Source organism: Pleurodeles waltl, chromosome 8 (assembly GCF_031143425.1).
Source record: "Pleurodeles waltl isolate 20211129_DDA chromosome 8, aPleWal1.hap1.20221129, whole genome shotgun sequence".
Lineage (NCBI taxonomy): Eukaryota > Metazoa > Chordata > Amphibia > Caudata > Salamandridae > Pleurodeles > Pleurodeles waltl.
The window spans coordinates 417,453,218-417,469,224 of record NC_090447.1 but is presented as its reverse complement, the minus strand read 5'-3'; the positions used below and the strand labels follow the sequence as shown (position 1 = coordinate 417,469,224).

General features: G+C 42.6%; 1 protein-coding gene across 1 annotated transcript in view; it reads left to right on the top strand.

The window, feature by feature from the left end:
• Nucleotides 1-16,007, top strand: part of OCA2 (OCA2 melanosomal transmembrane protein) — an 866,379-nt gene that overhangs the window by 264,359 nt on the left and 586,013 nt on the right. The window contains exon 7 of the mRNA XM_069204281.1: nt 8,887-8,969. Coding sequence (XP_069060382.1) covers nt 8,887-8,969 — 83 coding nt within the window. The remainder of the gene's footprint in view (nt 1-8,886; nt 8,970-16,007) is intronic.

Sequence of the window (16,007 nt, the reverse complement as noted above, 5' to 3'; positions counted from 1 at the left end):
GCTGGTTCAGTTGCAATAGGTCAGCTGGGGAGTTACAGGGAGGCCTCTGGAGCTTTTTGTCACCCTGTAGCTCAGACAGGTCGTCAGCGAGCTGATACTTGGAATCACACTGCCTCGGATGAATAGATTAGATCTAGTCTCTGTTCTCAGAGAGAAGTGCGGGCCTCAAGCAGCAGGGCAGCCCTTCTGTAGTATCCACAGGTTCATTAGTTTACTGAAGAGAGAGTCTCGGGGTTCTATTCTTTTCATAACTATTGCCAGTTTTGAAGTGGAAGAAACTTGTAGAGTCCCCCCAACAGATGGTGCTGGAATTTCCTTTCTCCTTGCCATAGTCTCAGGATGTCTGGGGTCACACAAGGCAAGTGTGTACTTCTTTGTGTGGGGGCTGAGGAAGCTTCTTTGAACTGTAAGTGGGGCTGGGCATAGTTCTGACCCTCCCATCCTGCCAACACCCAGTCCCTCTTTATGTGACTGTCTGGGAGGAATATACAATGGCCAGCTGCCAACTGCACCGAATCATATGCCCCAGGAAACAGGCTGCAGGCATCAAATGGTTAGGACAAGAAAATGCCAAATTTCTAAGCGTGACGCCTTCAGAATTGTAAAGTTAAAATCCAACTTTAACTTTAAATAGGATTTTAAATTACAATTTCCTAGACACTAAAGATGACAGTTCTACCCATTCCCAAGCAAACGTTATCATTTATTAAATGTAATAAAGTAACCCAGTATTATCCGATGGGAGTGGTTGGCCTTACAGTAGTGAAAAATGTTTTGAGATTCTCAGTATCAGGACATATGAAACATAAAAGTACCTGTCCAACTTTGGAAATACACAGTGCTCTGCCCTGACAATCCACTTTGGTTATTTATTTCTATCTTCATTTCTTTTACATGTTACAAAACCCAGTAGCTAACACTTTTCATTCCAATTCTTGGAACATCTTTGGGGCTTAAAGAAGTATGGTGATTCCGCACATATTTCACTGATATCACTTGCCACTGCTTTTTTTGTGTCCACTCTCATTTTGCAGGGGCTGTATCTGTACAACATAAGAAGTGGCATGCAGTAAAAACGTCCACTTATCCTCCTATCCTCTTTGTTCTATTTAGTGGTTTCTTTAACTTCTAAAAAGGTCTCAAGTTGGAGATTAGCATCCTGTCACCAACACCTGATCTATGTGTCTGAAGGTGCAAAAGGGAAAAAGATAAATGAATATCAGTGTGCAGTGACCGAGTTTATATGCAGCTCCAGTCTTTTACTTCTGGAGTGGTGTGGTTACAATGTTGAGCTGCATGGCACCACCTGCCAGCATGTAGACCACTGCTGTGAAGGTTTAGGATACAGTCTGGCACCTGAGGAATATTCAAACACTGACCAATCTGGCGTATCAAAGCGCATTACTAAAGGTAAGTAACTTGTTCTTTCATACATGCTCATGGAAGGGCCTTAATATATACTTTTTTGTAAGTTTAAATTGTTATTACAGTTGTCTTTGTTCAGTGAGCGTGTATTGTAAGGCTAGTTCTGTGCTTCATTTTATTTGATGCTTCTCATGTGCTGAAAGGACATTTTCCTCAAATCACAGGTTTGAATGTATTGCATAAAATCATGCAAATAGCACATTTTAAAGTATGACCTCATTTGAAATAAAGATATTGCTACATTTTAGATGTACAAATTACCTGTCTTTAAGAATACATGCAAAGATGAGTAGTGTTGAGAAAGCTCTTCCACTTGAGACAATGATTCTGATCATATTGTGTTGGACCATCGCTCTAAGGGTTGCTCTAAAGTGATGCACTAACGATGCACAGTTGTTATTACTGTATCACTGAATTTGGCTCACAAAAATGAATGGGGATATAGTCTGCATATAATGTTTTGCTGCTTCCACCAGAGTCATTTCAGCATAAATTATACATGTGAATCACCTGCATGCCCCATTCATCCAAACATGAAATTACGTCAAGATATGAAGGTTAAATTCTATTTTGGAGTTCGAGAATATTTAAAAAGGCGCCTGCTTCTTTGAAGATCCTTGGTGCATTTTTCCATGTGTAACTCAATAATGCATATGAAAGCTGGATATAGTCTTTTGTTGTAGAAATACTTTGTTTTTCTCTCTTCCCATATTGTACATGTGTGCTGAATCCCTTTAAAATAGAATTGACTAAGTTCTAAGAAAAAATATTATTGTTTTTCCTGATCAGATCAGTTGGGCTCTACTGGTATTGTAGGAGGTTTTTGTAGTAGAGAATTTACCAATGTCTATGAATCTCACTTGATGCATACCATTTCCAGTTTGAAACTCTGGCTCAGTTTCAAAGCCTTAACTACCTATAAGATAAATTACCTACCTCCTGACTGGCTTTCCTCATCTTTAGTATATGGAGGATCACTGATGAGTTGGAGCGTAAAGTTTTACTTGGCTAATTATTTCCTGGCATTCTCCAATGGAAAGGAGGCCTGAATCATCTGAGTTGAATTTCTGAGCATACTACTAGAGTAACAATGAGTATTACTTACCCAATGTTGGAAAATGGGTTATTGGTAAGGGCAGCTAAGTACCCACACTTAATAGGCCACTAACCTACACTAAGGTCCAGTTAGGTCTCAATAAATTAAACCCAGCTCAATCCTTGATAGCTTGGCAACGAGCGACAAGGCTTAACTTGGGAGACAAATGTGTAAAGCATGTAAAAATCACAAAACGGTAAATAAGTAAAACACAATACAAATCCAACATCAATTTATAAAAATAGATTATATTTGTATCTTTAAAATGACACCAAAACAATTACAATTGGATAAGGGGAACCGAAGATATGAATTTTTAAAGAACTAATGCTTTCTAGTGCATAGAAGCAACTAGCACTTCAAGGGTTAAAAAAAGTTCACACTGGAAAGGAACGAAGTCCAGAGTTCAGGCCACTTACGAGGTAACACTCACACTTACTTTCAGAAGTGTTTCTTGATTCAGGAAAGTGGTCCACAGCACCAGCCAAGGATTCCCAGTCCCTGATTTGCCTCTTGGGGTCTGGAACTACAACTCCCACAATGCACCTCTTCAACTTATGGAGTTGCTCCAGACGTCTCCAAACCTCTGGATCTTCTTCCAGAGGTCTTTTTTGGGTTCTTGAAGTGTCCACATCTTGATCCAAGGTTCCAGAAGCTCTGAGTTGCTCCTTGGAAGTTGGGACTACAATTCTTAGAATGCACCTGGTTAGAATCCTCAAATGGACGCTGGTCATCTGGGTTCTGCTTGCAGTACTTGATGCAGGGGACTCTGGGCCGCTCCTTTGTACCTATAGCAAACGGGTAATCCTTTCTTGAAGCAGTAGAAGACAGGCAAAGTCATTTTAGTGGTGAAGCCCAAGTGTGCAGCTGATGCAGTCCTTCAGACTACAGTGTCCAGGTGCAGGTCAGGGGTCCAGAAGGGTAGTCCTTTTTCTGATGATCTTTCATTGTTCGGAACTGGTAGGGAACTGAGGTGTGGGTGAAGCGCTGCCATATTTATCCTTGCTCCTGGGTGAAAAACAGGGGGGTCCTGGTTCTCCAATCAGGTGCATGGTCCTTCCCCCTGTGATGACCACTTCCTGGGAGGTGTGGCAAAAATCAATCCCAGGGCGCAACATTCCTCAAAAATCCATCATGGCTTAAAGTGATTTTTGGAGGTTACATCTTTTTGAGCCCACCTGCTGGTGTGGCAAAAATCCTAAACTCACCCCTCTCCTGCCCTCGCCCAACCAAGGGGGCACCTGATTGTCTGGGTTTGCAGGATGTGAGGGAGGCGCTGGGTTGCTCCAAATGTCCTTCCCTGCATTTGAAGACCAGTTTGCCCCCCCCCTTCCTGCTTCTCCATCTGCAGAGGGAAGATCTCCTCCCCCAGGCACATCTTTATGTTTAGCCCAGGCTACTTCACACCTCATCAAGGCAGCCTGGCCAATCAGAGCAAAGCACTACAGGGCTGAAGTTGGCAACTTTTTAGGTAAAATTAAAAACTCTTTACCTTAACAAGTTATATTAAATCCAACAATTGTAAGTTGTGGGATTTATGATAACAATTAATTTGATACCAAACTTGAGTGATCTGAGGACTGAGGTGAGCGCGTTTCCGTGTTTCACTGCCGATTTTAACAAATTTAGTCGAATGGTTCCCATTTTTGCCGCATTGTTGTGTTTGAATTTGAATCTGTGTATACAGATTTTTTTTTTTAAAAAGAAAACGAATTATTGCAGGGCCGATTTTAGAAGATATTTTAGAAGATATTTACTAGTTTTTAGGAGACATTTGTTTTTTTAATGTGCCTTAACCTTTTAGTCTGGGGAAAAAGCACCTTCCTTACCTCGATAATACTCTCCTGTGGGGGGCATATTTTCGCCGGTGGTCCTTGGAGACTTTGGACCCATTCGGTGCAGGAAGTTTGGGCCTGTTACAGCCCACTTCCTGTTTCTCGGCAGAAACCGCAGTTTGCGGTCTAGTTGATCTGCCTTTCACCAAGGGGGATAAATGAGGGCAGAAACACGGCCGAGCCGCTGGCGCGCCAAAGGCAAGCCCGTCTGCGCCCGTCTGCGCCAGAACGGGTCAGAGGGCTAGGGACCTCGCACTAAAAAGTATAGGTACACCATAGCGGAGCTTAAGAACTTGGCGGGCCCCCGATGCACGCACACACTTACCCCTGACATCACTCATGTCTGGAGGTACGCGCAGTGTAACTGGATGGCACCTATACCATCGATGGTGGGAAAGCAGAAAACTCGGGGAGTAGGAGGCAACAATTTAGAGTACGCTTTGGGTGGAGGTATAAGGGATTCTAGAGCTGTGGGCTCTTTTGCCCTTATCAATGTCAGATCCCTCCCAAAACACAAATTTGAAATTAACAAACTTATTCTCACTCTCAACATAGACTGTCTCTTCCTAACAGAAACGTGGGCGAGGCCTGATTCGGACCCTGATTTTATTGAGGCAGCCCCCACCGGCTTCTCCTTTTATAGGGTAGACAGAAATACAGGCAGAGGAGGAGGCCTGGCTATTATTTGCAGGTCTGAGTTTACCTGCATTTGGAACAGTGCTAGCCACATGCCAGAGGTCTGTGAAACTATGGCTTTTAAACTTTTCCTTAGTAAATCCTTGGTCTTTGAAGGCCTGCTAATTTACCGGCCCCCCGGCCCCATCTCTAAGTTCCTCTCGATATGGACCTCATTATTGGAACCTTTAATCATGGCTCCTAAAGCAATTATCCTGGGAGACTTTAACATTCACTTTGATAATACGAGTGATCTGCTGGTCGTGGAATTTCTCAATCTTGTGGCGGCTCTGGACTGGGTCCTAAAGGATGGGCTGGCCACTCATGGAGCAGGCCATACCCTAGATGGGATTTTTACCCACCCTGAGGAAGAATTTAATCTCTTAACGACCCCGCTAGAGTGGACGGATCACGCTCTCCTGACATTCAAACTTCTGGTCAGGCAGCAGCCTTTGATACCCATTCCCCAGAAAAAACTGCTAAGACCCTGGAGAAACATTGAAGCAGAACCGTTGGAAATAGCTTTAATAGATAATTGGGATGATTTAAAGGCATCCTCTCTGTCACCGCTTGCTAGATTCAATCTGGGCATTACGCAGGCAATGGACTCGCTAGCACCGACGAGGTCTTTGTCCCCCGCACCAGGAAAAAACCCAACCAACCATGGTTCTCTCAAGACCTCAAAATCTTACTGCGAAAATACCGGCAGAAGGAGCGCTGCTGGAAACTTAGCCCCCGGGAAGCCGAGAGGGCAGAGCTAAAACTAGCACTAAATATTTACAAAGAAGCCTGTCTGGTAGCCAAATCGGACTATTTTACACGTAAAATTAGCGAGGCAGCCAACTCTTCTAGAGAGCTATTTAGAACCATTAATGTCCTTACCACTCCCTTAGGTACTCCTAAAGTAGAAAACTCCCAAGACTTTTGCAATAAAGTAGCCAAATTCTTTGAATGTAAAATTCTTAACATCTACTCCAGCTTCATGCTAGACAAGGATCAAGCTAACTCCCCTCTTTGGTTAGCTGTGCCACTGCACCCTGTATTGACACTTAATGGGCTGCCTGATAAGCCACTTTTACTTTCTAGGTTTAAAATGCCATCTCAAGAGGTCATGTATAAGCTACTCCTGGAATGTAAATCGGGTTCCCCTACGGACCCCTGCCCCCCTGCCATCCTTCAATTAGTGCCAGAATTAGTGGCATCTATGCTGGCCCCCATTATTCAGGAAGTTCTTACTACGGGTGTGTATCCTAAGGCATGGAAAGAAACCACCATTATTCCGTTAAAAAAGAAGGAAACTGGCAAACTCGATGACCTGACGAATTTACGCCCAATAGCCCTTCTTCCCTATGCGGCCAAAATTCTGGAAAAACATCTTAATACAGAATTGGTTGACTTTTTGTCAACCTGAAAGGGCCTAGACAGCTCGCAACATGGTTTCCGGAAATCCCACAGCACTGAATCAGCTCTCATTGCATCATCCGATACCATACGCAGATTGGTTGATGAGGGGCAGGGGGTCTTTCTGGTTCTATTGGACCTATCGGCAGCATTTGACACCATTGCCCCTCATATTCTGCTAGACCGTCTACATCCGGTAGGCATTAGAGATCAGGCTCTCAAGCTGATTGAATCCTTTCTTACAGATAGGTGGGCCACAGTTAGCAGCGGTGATTTTAGATCCCCAGCCTACCTTTTGCCGTGTGGGGTCCCTCAGGGCTCTTCCCTCAGCCCTACGTTATTTAATGTGTACGTGGCACCGCTGGCAGAGCCAATTCGCTCTTTTGGTTTTATCCCTACTTCGTATGCAGACGACACTCAGATTATTATCCCTACTAACGAAGACATGGAGGAAGTGGCCGTCCGCTTCAACGCTTGTATGACAGCAGTGAATAACTGGATGAAGGCCAATTGGCTAAAACTTAATTGGGAAAAGACTGAGATTCTGTGCTTTGGGATTAGGAGAGAACACTGGTCTTCCGTCTGGTGGCCTGGAGAGTGTGGCACTCTCCCTGTACCACGGTCTACCTCGAGAAATTTAGGATTATTGTTTGACGATCAATTGTCGTTCAAACCTCAGGTCAACCAGATAATCAAGACCTGTATGTGGACTTTGAAGAAATTAAAGAAATTATTTCCTTTTATTCCACAATCCTGCAGAACTACTGCCATTCTGGCTCTAGTCATTTCCAAATTGGATTACAGGAATGCGCTTCTGCTCAACTTGGATAAAGAATCGCTGAATAAGCTACAGTTGATGCAAAACACTGCGGCTAGGCTATTACTGAAACTGCCTCGTGGGGCCTCTGCTAGGAGGTGCCTTAGAGATTTACATTGGCTTCCTGTAGCCCAGTGGCTCTCTTTCAAGGCTCTCTGCATCACTCACAAGGCTGTCCATGGGATTGGGCCTAAAGCCCTAACCACTAAGCTGCAATGGTACAGGCCCAATAGGCTGTTGCGATCTGCCTCTGCCTATCGAATTCAAACATCCCGCACTAAGAAGGCGAAGTGGGGAGATAGAGCATTTACCATTGCGGCCGCTAAAATTTGGAACTCACTACCATTGGATTTAAGGCAAGAACACAATTATCTAAAATTCAGGAGACTGGTCAAGACTTGGCTTTTTCCGCAATAAGTCTTGGAGTCCCCTTGTTAGCTGACTCTGCCTCTCCCAGTTAGCGCTTCGATGCCCTCGGGCTGGAATGCGCTTTATAGATACTCAATACATACATACATTAAGGAGACTTTATAAATTAAAATAACGTCTCCCCATTCTAGCCTATGGAGGCCATTCACTACAACAAGAGAAAAATGAATTTGGCTGTTTTTCCCTCACCAGGGCTTATAAAACTATTTTTATAAAGTCCCTGCTTATAGTTACATGGCACAAAACCCTAGGGGCACATAGGGCACACCTTAGGGGTGACTTAAATGTAAAAATAAGGTAGTTTAAGACTTTGGAAGTACTTTTAATTCCAAAGTCGAATTTGCATGTAACTGTAATTTAAATGCAGCCAGCAAGTCAGGCCTGCCTTTAAAATGACACTGGGCAGCTCAGCAGTGCACCTTTGGGTGCACTACCTATTTTGGGGTCCCTAAACCTACACGCCCTACCATATACTAGGGACTTATAGGTAGATTGACGTAGACAATTATAATTAGCCTAATTTGCATACTGATTTTACACAGAGCACAGGCCCTGGGACTGGGTAGCAGTACCCAGGGCGCCATTAGAGTCAGGAAGACACCAGCAAAAAGTGAAAAATGAGGGCAGAAAGTCAGGGGGCCTCTGTAATCAGCCCTGTTTTCTCACACCCAGAGTGGCTGCAGGTGTCCAAGAGAGGACAAGTAACAGATTTCTGGTATAAACTCTTATAACTCAAGTAAAGAGCGTATCATCTGAGGCTACTACTGTGTATGGGTTGAATACTGGTGCAGACTAGCTTGAGTTCTGTGCACCAGTTGAGCACGTCAGTTGTGAAGAAGGGCCACACTACAATTTAAGCAACCCACCGCCACCTTACACATTCTTGAGGAGTAGAAACACTAGAGTGTAAAAAATCAATGCTTCATCATTCTAAAAGTACTGTAAAAAGGTAAACCACAGAATAAAAACATCAGAAAAATACTCTTTTCAACCTTGTGTTAAAAAATGAAAGCTTTATGGCCTCTTGCCAACACCGAAAATACTTTGCAAAATAGGCTTTAACATTCAATCGCAGGTCAGGAAATGAGTCCCAAGTGAAAGTAAAAATGCTACTGTATAATAACTATGTATGTAGACTTGGATCTCATATAAGGTTTATGCACAAATATTATAACTACTGCTAATTTTGAGTATTACATCTGTTGCAGGTTGTATACAACTGGACTATACCTTTAAATACCAGAAGAAGAGGGCAAACTGTCAAGCAAAAAACATTTGAAATACTTAACAGGTTTGTAAGACATGTTTCTGTTACTTTTCGGTTACTAATATTGTGCATACAGATTTGATTAAAGGCAAATTTACACACTGTGTAATGCCCCTGCTCCAGGAGCCCTGTAGTTTGACTTCCATTAAACTCTGAATGAAACACCCGCCTTAAAATATTACCTCAGTTACCCATTGTGTGACAAGAATGCTCTGAAAAATCAATCGATGTGGGTTTTAGGCCATGTTTAATTCAGTTTATATCATGCAGTTTTCTTTTTTTGCTCAAACAGTGATCTTCTCATTTCACCTCTCCAAGTTGTATCAATGTGACGGCCACCCAGATTACAACCCCTTTGCAATTCTAGTGAGTGTCTTCAGAAACTTTTAGGATGCATGAACCAGAGATTCTCTACACCGGAGCATGTTCCTCCATTAAACCCTACAATATTGGGCTAAAGGGAAATGTGCTTTAACTGTATTTGCTAATTCAGTAATGCATATATCCACTATGCAAACGTCAACAACTTTTATAGAAGGTTTGAGGGGAGAATCAGCATTTTGCAATACTTAGTTAAAACTAGGGATTGGCGATAAATTCTGCCCCGCCAGGGAAGTTGGCGGAGTTTTGGTCACTATGTTAAACATGCACTGCAGAGTTTTAGCCATGTTTAAGTGACTGCCGCATGGTAGAGTTTTATCTTGTGTGCAGCCTACCAACGCTAAGTTGTCGAGCGAGTACTGGCATACCCTAGCACGATTATTGGGTGCTAGGAGACCATTCAGTGAGATTTTCCCAAGGGGGGGGTTGCAACCTTTCGCATTGAGAAATCTGCTTCTCAAGTAGAAAATATACTCGAGCAGCAGCAAACCCATCTAGAACAGCTGCGCTCTGTGGTGGTATTCGTGCTGATTTTTCATTGTGGAACAAGCTCCCGGTGCCAAAAAATCAGTGCAGGCAGCATGACGTGCCCATTTCTGGCCCACCTGTGGAACTTTGTAGAATCTCGTTGAGTTTTCATGTAATGCTGCGGAATTCAGAGTGAAATAGTGAAAGTGCCGCCCATCCCTAGTTAAAAAAAAACCAACCTCACCTTGAAATAAATGCTTTGGTGAAATCCGTGGAAAACGTATTGTCTGAGTGCAGTTTTTCCCTCCTTTTTTCTGACAATCACATTTATTAGTGGAGCCATTTAAACATAGTAACAGCTACAGCACAGCTGCAAGGTCAGATCCCCCGCCATTGATCATCATAGGAGTCCTCTACTGTGCTTTTTCCTCTTTTGACACTAAATCCCTCCAAGAAACAATTAAGAATACAGGTGCAATTTATTCCATCACCCTCTGAAGTGAGTTTGTGTTCTAATGACTAAAAAGGAGTTTATCTATAGTAGATTTCTAGATCTGCTGCAAATTCTAATAAACTTGATTCATCTTAAGTAAATCTTAATTAAAACAAAAAAACTTGATATTGACTGTTGCAAAAATCATCAGCCACATTTGTGCTGTCTTTATAGACACATAGACAATAAATAATGGTATTAAAAAACAGTCTTAAAGGGTGTTTTGATTAAATTGTTTTGTAGTGTGCGATCCACAGCCACAGGGCCACAAGATAGGACTGTAATGAAAGATTCATAAAATGTTGATAACAGTACCCCGGTAGTCCTGAAGAGAGTACAATGATCATAACTGGCCAATCTTTTGCTTTGAAACATGTTGTTGAGCCCCAGTTATGGATGACCAGAAGGAATATCAGTTGTTGGATCCCCCGCTTTTCCAATGGTTGTGTTTCTAGTATAGACCAATTCATATGGTGAAACATGTAGAGTGAAAAATGGGTATCAAGGTAAACTATGTATTTCTGAAATGGGCGCATGATAGAATTTAGGAGCAGTAGTTATTTGTATATCTCTGAAATTGCGGGAACCCGTAGGAGTGTATGATTTAGAACAATGGTTCTTAACCTTTTTACTTCTGAGACACCCACATGATCATTAGTGGAAACTAGGGACCCCCTCTGAATCATTATTGTAATTCAGGGACCCCCACTGAGTCACTATTGGAAGGTGCAAACCCTGACTAATCATTGTCGATCAACATTAAAACAATGCACCAAAACTACAGAAACAAGCAGTCATCAAACATACACAAATGATGCATTCTTTTTAGGAATTAAAAAATAACAATAGTAATAATTTTAATGGGAAAGTTGGAGCTTTTCTAAACTCAACTGAGTCCACTCATCTCTACCATGGTCTGGCTGATATATTTGCACTGCTTGCACAAATTAAACTGAGTATACCAACTTAATTTTTAGCATCCAATTTCAAATACCTTTGCATTTCCAGAACAGTTAAAACATTTTATTTTACATTTGGCTTTTGTATATGAGTATTCTTTATTAATCTGTTAATATTATTTTATTTTTTAGCTTTCCCTGGCCCTTTGAGAAGGCCTTGTGGACACCCAAGAGTTAAACACTGATTTAGAAGGTATTTTTCAAAATGTCTTCTTACACAGGGCTTATATTTCGAAGGCACAAATGCAGCAAAGTCCAATTGGTAATAACAAGTATCCTACTATTCTATGTTTCCACATGCCTCTTGATAAAAATTGGTACCTCACTTGTGTGGGTATGCTTAATGCTTGCAAAAAGAAATGGCCCAAGTACAAAATGGCTGCATCAAATTTTTCCACTCAAAACACTCGCTTTTTGCAAAGTAGCTGAGGACTTTGAACCCTAGTTCACCTGGCACCTAGGGAAACCTAGCAAACATTTACATTTTTGTAAATTAGACTCCTAGGGGAATCCAGGATGAGATGACTTGTGCGTATTTCACAAGGTTTTTTTCACCCACAATGCCCTGAAATCTCAAACTTTACCTGAAACCATTCATTTTCCTTCCTTCCATTTCTTTTTTTTTTTTTTTTTTTTTTTTTAAAGATTTTATTCCAATTTTTGAATATAACAATAACATTATCGTAGCAGTGCTTGGATTAACTGTTCCCCCCTCCCTCCCCTCATGCTACAAATTATATAAAAATTATTCACATTTGGCAGGTCTCAATTGTTAGTTGTTTCTGTCCTCACTCGCGGAGCCATTAGGTTTCCTGTGTTGTGTTGGAGTCTGTATCTGAGTCCGTGGTGGTTCTGTTTGCTTCTATTTTCCTTCCATTTCTGTGATAGGAATTTTGAGGATTCCTGTGGGTTCTGGAGGATTCTACCACCGAGCATTACCCCACTTGTGCCGAGAAAATCACTGCCCCACTTCTGTGACTAGGCCCAACCACACAAGTGGCACAACATTTTATCGGCACAAGTTGGGCAAGGTTGGATGGCAGAAATTTTGTGTATTCCTGCGGGTTCGGTAAGATTAAATCACAGAAATATAAGGAAAATGTGTGATTTCAGGCAAAGTTTAAGAGTTCACATTTTTGATCATTTTTGAGTTGAGCATTGTTGATAAGAGAACCTCATGAGTCACACAGGGCATACCATCCTGGAATCCCCTGATTGTCTAAATGTCTGTGGTTGGTAGGTTTCCGTAGTTGGCCGAGCATGGCCTCAAATCCCACAGCTACCCCTATTGCTGATCTTTGTGTAGCACTTTAGAGCCTTTAGTGTCAAGGTCTCTTGGCCCACCCACACAAGTGAGGTACTATTTTAATCAGAAGATTTGGGGGAATACTTTGTGGTAGGAAATCAATGGCTCCCTGCAGATTCCAGATGTTTTCCTGACAGAAATATGAGGAAAATTTGTTTTTAGTCGATGCTGGTTTGCAGGGCATTGTAGGTAAGAAATGGTGTGGGATGCATGCAAAGCACACCACCCTGGACTCCCCCTAGATGTCTAGTTTTCAGAACTGTCTGGTTCTGGTAGAATTGTGTTTTTTTTTTTTTTTTCAGGTGGCTGCTACTCAAGCCCCTAAAATGCAGCCGTTCATCATTGCAAGTGAGATTAAACTGGGAGTTAGCCATACTCTCCTGGATCGTATGTAAAAACAACACCCAAAAAATTCAAATGCCCTCTTGCTTGCCATTGGGATGGGATGCTTTAGTCCACAGGGGAGCAGAAAAGCTGATGAGGTTTTAAGGGTGAGGGTGGGGCCTGATAAGATGGGAAAGACTCACCCCATTATAAAAAAAAAATATATATATACATAGCTGCTAAACAGTGGGCTTTCTAACCCCGTGCAGGCAGATCGGGGTAATTACCCTAATGTGGCGTCTGGGGGGGAGAGGGGTGGACAGAAAGATTGTTTCCTCTTTTAGTTTGGTATTTTAAAAATAAATCCCTGATGCCTAGTGGACTTTCTGCCCCCGGAGAGGTAGGGGTAGGGGGCATAGATCAGAGGTTATTGCCTCATCTGACACCTGAGGGGGGGGGGGGTCAGAAAGACTGTTTACCTTTTTATAAGGGTTGGTGGCATGGTCATGCCTATTCTGGTCAGCCCCCACCTCTCTATTTTTAAAAATGAATCCCTGGTGCCTGGTAGGCAGTTGCCCCCTCCTGCTTTCCAGAAAGAGGGGGGGGGGGGGGCAGAAAATTGAAATAAAAAAAAAGTATGCCTAGGGGGAGCACAAGACTTTGCCAAGGGGCCAGCCCCACATCCCTGTTGGCTAGTGGATGGATCCCTGCTTAGGGATCACTCTCTTGTGATCCCCAAGCAGGGATCCACTGGGCAGAGGTACCATTGGAAAGGGGTAAATATCCCCTTTCCAGTAATACCCCACCCATAAGAATCTGAGCAGGGGGCTGAGATGTCCCTGAGTGCTGATTCAGTGACCGTGAAACAAGTCCTTTGCCTGGTTTTATTTTCACTTTTTGTATATAATGATGACAGTGTGGTCTGCGTGCTGATTGTCATTTCATATTCCAAGTTCCAGGGCGATCGCTCTGAATAGTTACAGGAGCTTGGGCAAGATTATCATTCAAGATGTTACACCCCTCTTAACCAATGAAAGATGTAGGCAGTTAATTCGCCTGAGATCTTGCCCTTTCTGACTGAGAAAAGGAGCCAGATTCAGGTTAAACAAGTGATCTATCTTTGATGTAATTCATACTCCCAGATATACAGCTTCCTCCACTCGTTGAGGTTCCTCAAAGCAGGTGCCCTTTGTGCATATAATCTGTGTTTTTGCCACATTAACCTTGTACCCAGAGTACTTACCAAAAGAATCAGCTTCTCTTGCTATCTCCTTTACATCTTCAGAGGGGTTAGTAGTTAAGTTATATCATCCGTGTAGGCAGTGCTTAATTTGTAAATAAAAACGTGCTTGTGCCCAAACCTCTCCACTGAAACACACGGCTGCTGCAATTAAATGTGTGAGCACAGAATACTGAGGCAGCGCAATCCTAAAGTAATCTCAGGCCTCTTTAATCCATTTACAGACTCTCCCTGCCCCTTCAGCTCAATCTTGTAGTTTTCTGCTTTCTCCCATTGTAATGCTTTTTCCTTTTCCTTTTCCTTCATCTTGCCCATAAGTCTTGCTCGCTTAGTAGCTTCAGAAATATCAAATAAAGTAATTGCTCTCCGAACGTGGTCTACCGTGCCCTGAGATGGAAATTAATCTGCCTAAGCGATTGACCAAAACTTTAGAATACATTTTAGCATCACATTTGATTAATAAGATTGGTCTGTAGGACCCTGTGTTTAGAGGGGGGTTTACCTTTCTTCTTGAATATCACAATAGTTGTTTCCTCCCAAGAGAATGGGATGTCCCCAACATGAGCACTTAAAGTAGGACCTGCTGGCAACTTTATCTCCTGAAAAAGTGTTTTTTTTCAATTTTAAGGGTAAATTATCAGTCATGTAGCTTTAGCAGCGGATAGAGTTGAGCGCTTCTTCAATTTCATCTGCTGAAACTACTGCCTCTAGGGCATCTCTATCCCCCAGTGTCAGTTGGTTTTATCTATTCCCTTTAACAGGCCTTCTTACTCCCAATGGGACATGACACTCGCCTCTGAGTATAGCTCTTGATAATAGTTCCTAAAAACCTTTATTATTTCAGTAGGGGATCCCACTAAATGCCCATTAGAGTCCTGTATCGCGTCTATCCCTTTTTCATTCTCCTTTTGTCTAATACGTAATGCCAATAAATGCCCCACATTTTCCCCAAATTCATAGCATTCTGTTTTATAGTTCAGGAATGTGGCAGCTATTTCCCTTCAAAAGAAAAAAAACCGAAAGATTTTTGCTCTCAAAACTGCGAACTCCTGTTGGATTTCCGTGCTTTTCAGTTTCCCAGCTGTTAGCTTTGTTTGCTGCTCCTCTGCCAATGACAAGACAGCATAAATAGCCCGGATCTCCTGGTGTTTCTCATTTTTGCTGAAATAGGGAGTAGTTCAGTGTTCCCCCCCAATAGCCAATTTGAGGGCATCTCAAACCACCCGATCTATACCTATGCCCCTATTAATGGCCAGAAACTCCCCTATCCAATCGCCCATATATGGACCATAATCTCCATCAAAGAGCAGTTTTCAATTGATAGACCAGTTATTACATGGTCTGCTAAAACCACTGATGGGAACTTCCAGTATTAATGGATTGTGGTCTGACAGGAACCTGGGAAACCTCTTTACTGTTGCCTGATGACAAAGCGCAGTAGAGACAAAAACACCAATTTATTGTGTGGGACCGCAAAAGTATATTCTGGGTTGGGCCATATTTGTGTCCCACATGTCCACCAGCCCTTGCCCTTGAACCAATGTTGAAGTGCCCTTAGCAGGGGCTCAAGTGCATAGTGGTAGGAAACCGCTAGTGCTAAGTCTTTCTTCATTTTTAAATTTATGTATTGAAATCCCCACATAAAACAAGCAGAGCTGGCCAAGAGGCTAATTCAACATTTAGAAAATTAAGGACATCAGCCTTGTCCAAATTGGACCCATATACCAAGCATAATGTGAATTTTCCTCCCCTACTCAACACTCCAGGATGATACACCTACCCCCTTTATCAGCGGTTCAGAATCACTGAACAGTTAGCCTGTCTAGCTAATACGGCCACCCCCCCGGATGCTAAGCCCTGATGGGTGCAAGCAAGAAGTGACAACCCCAGG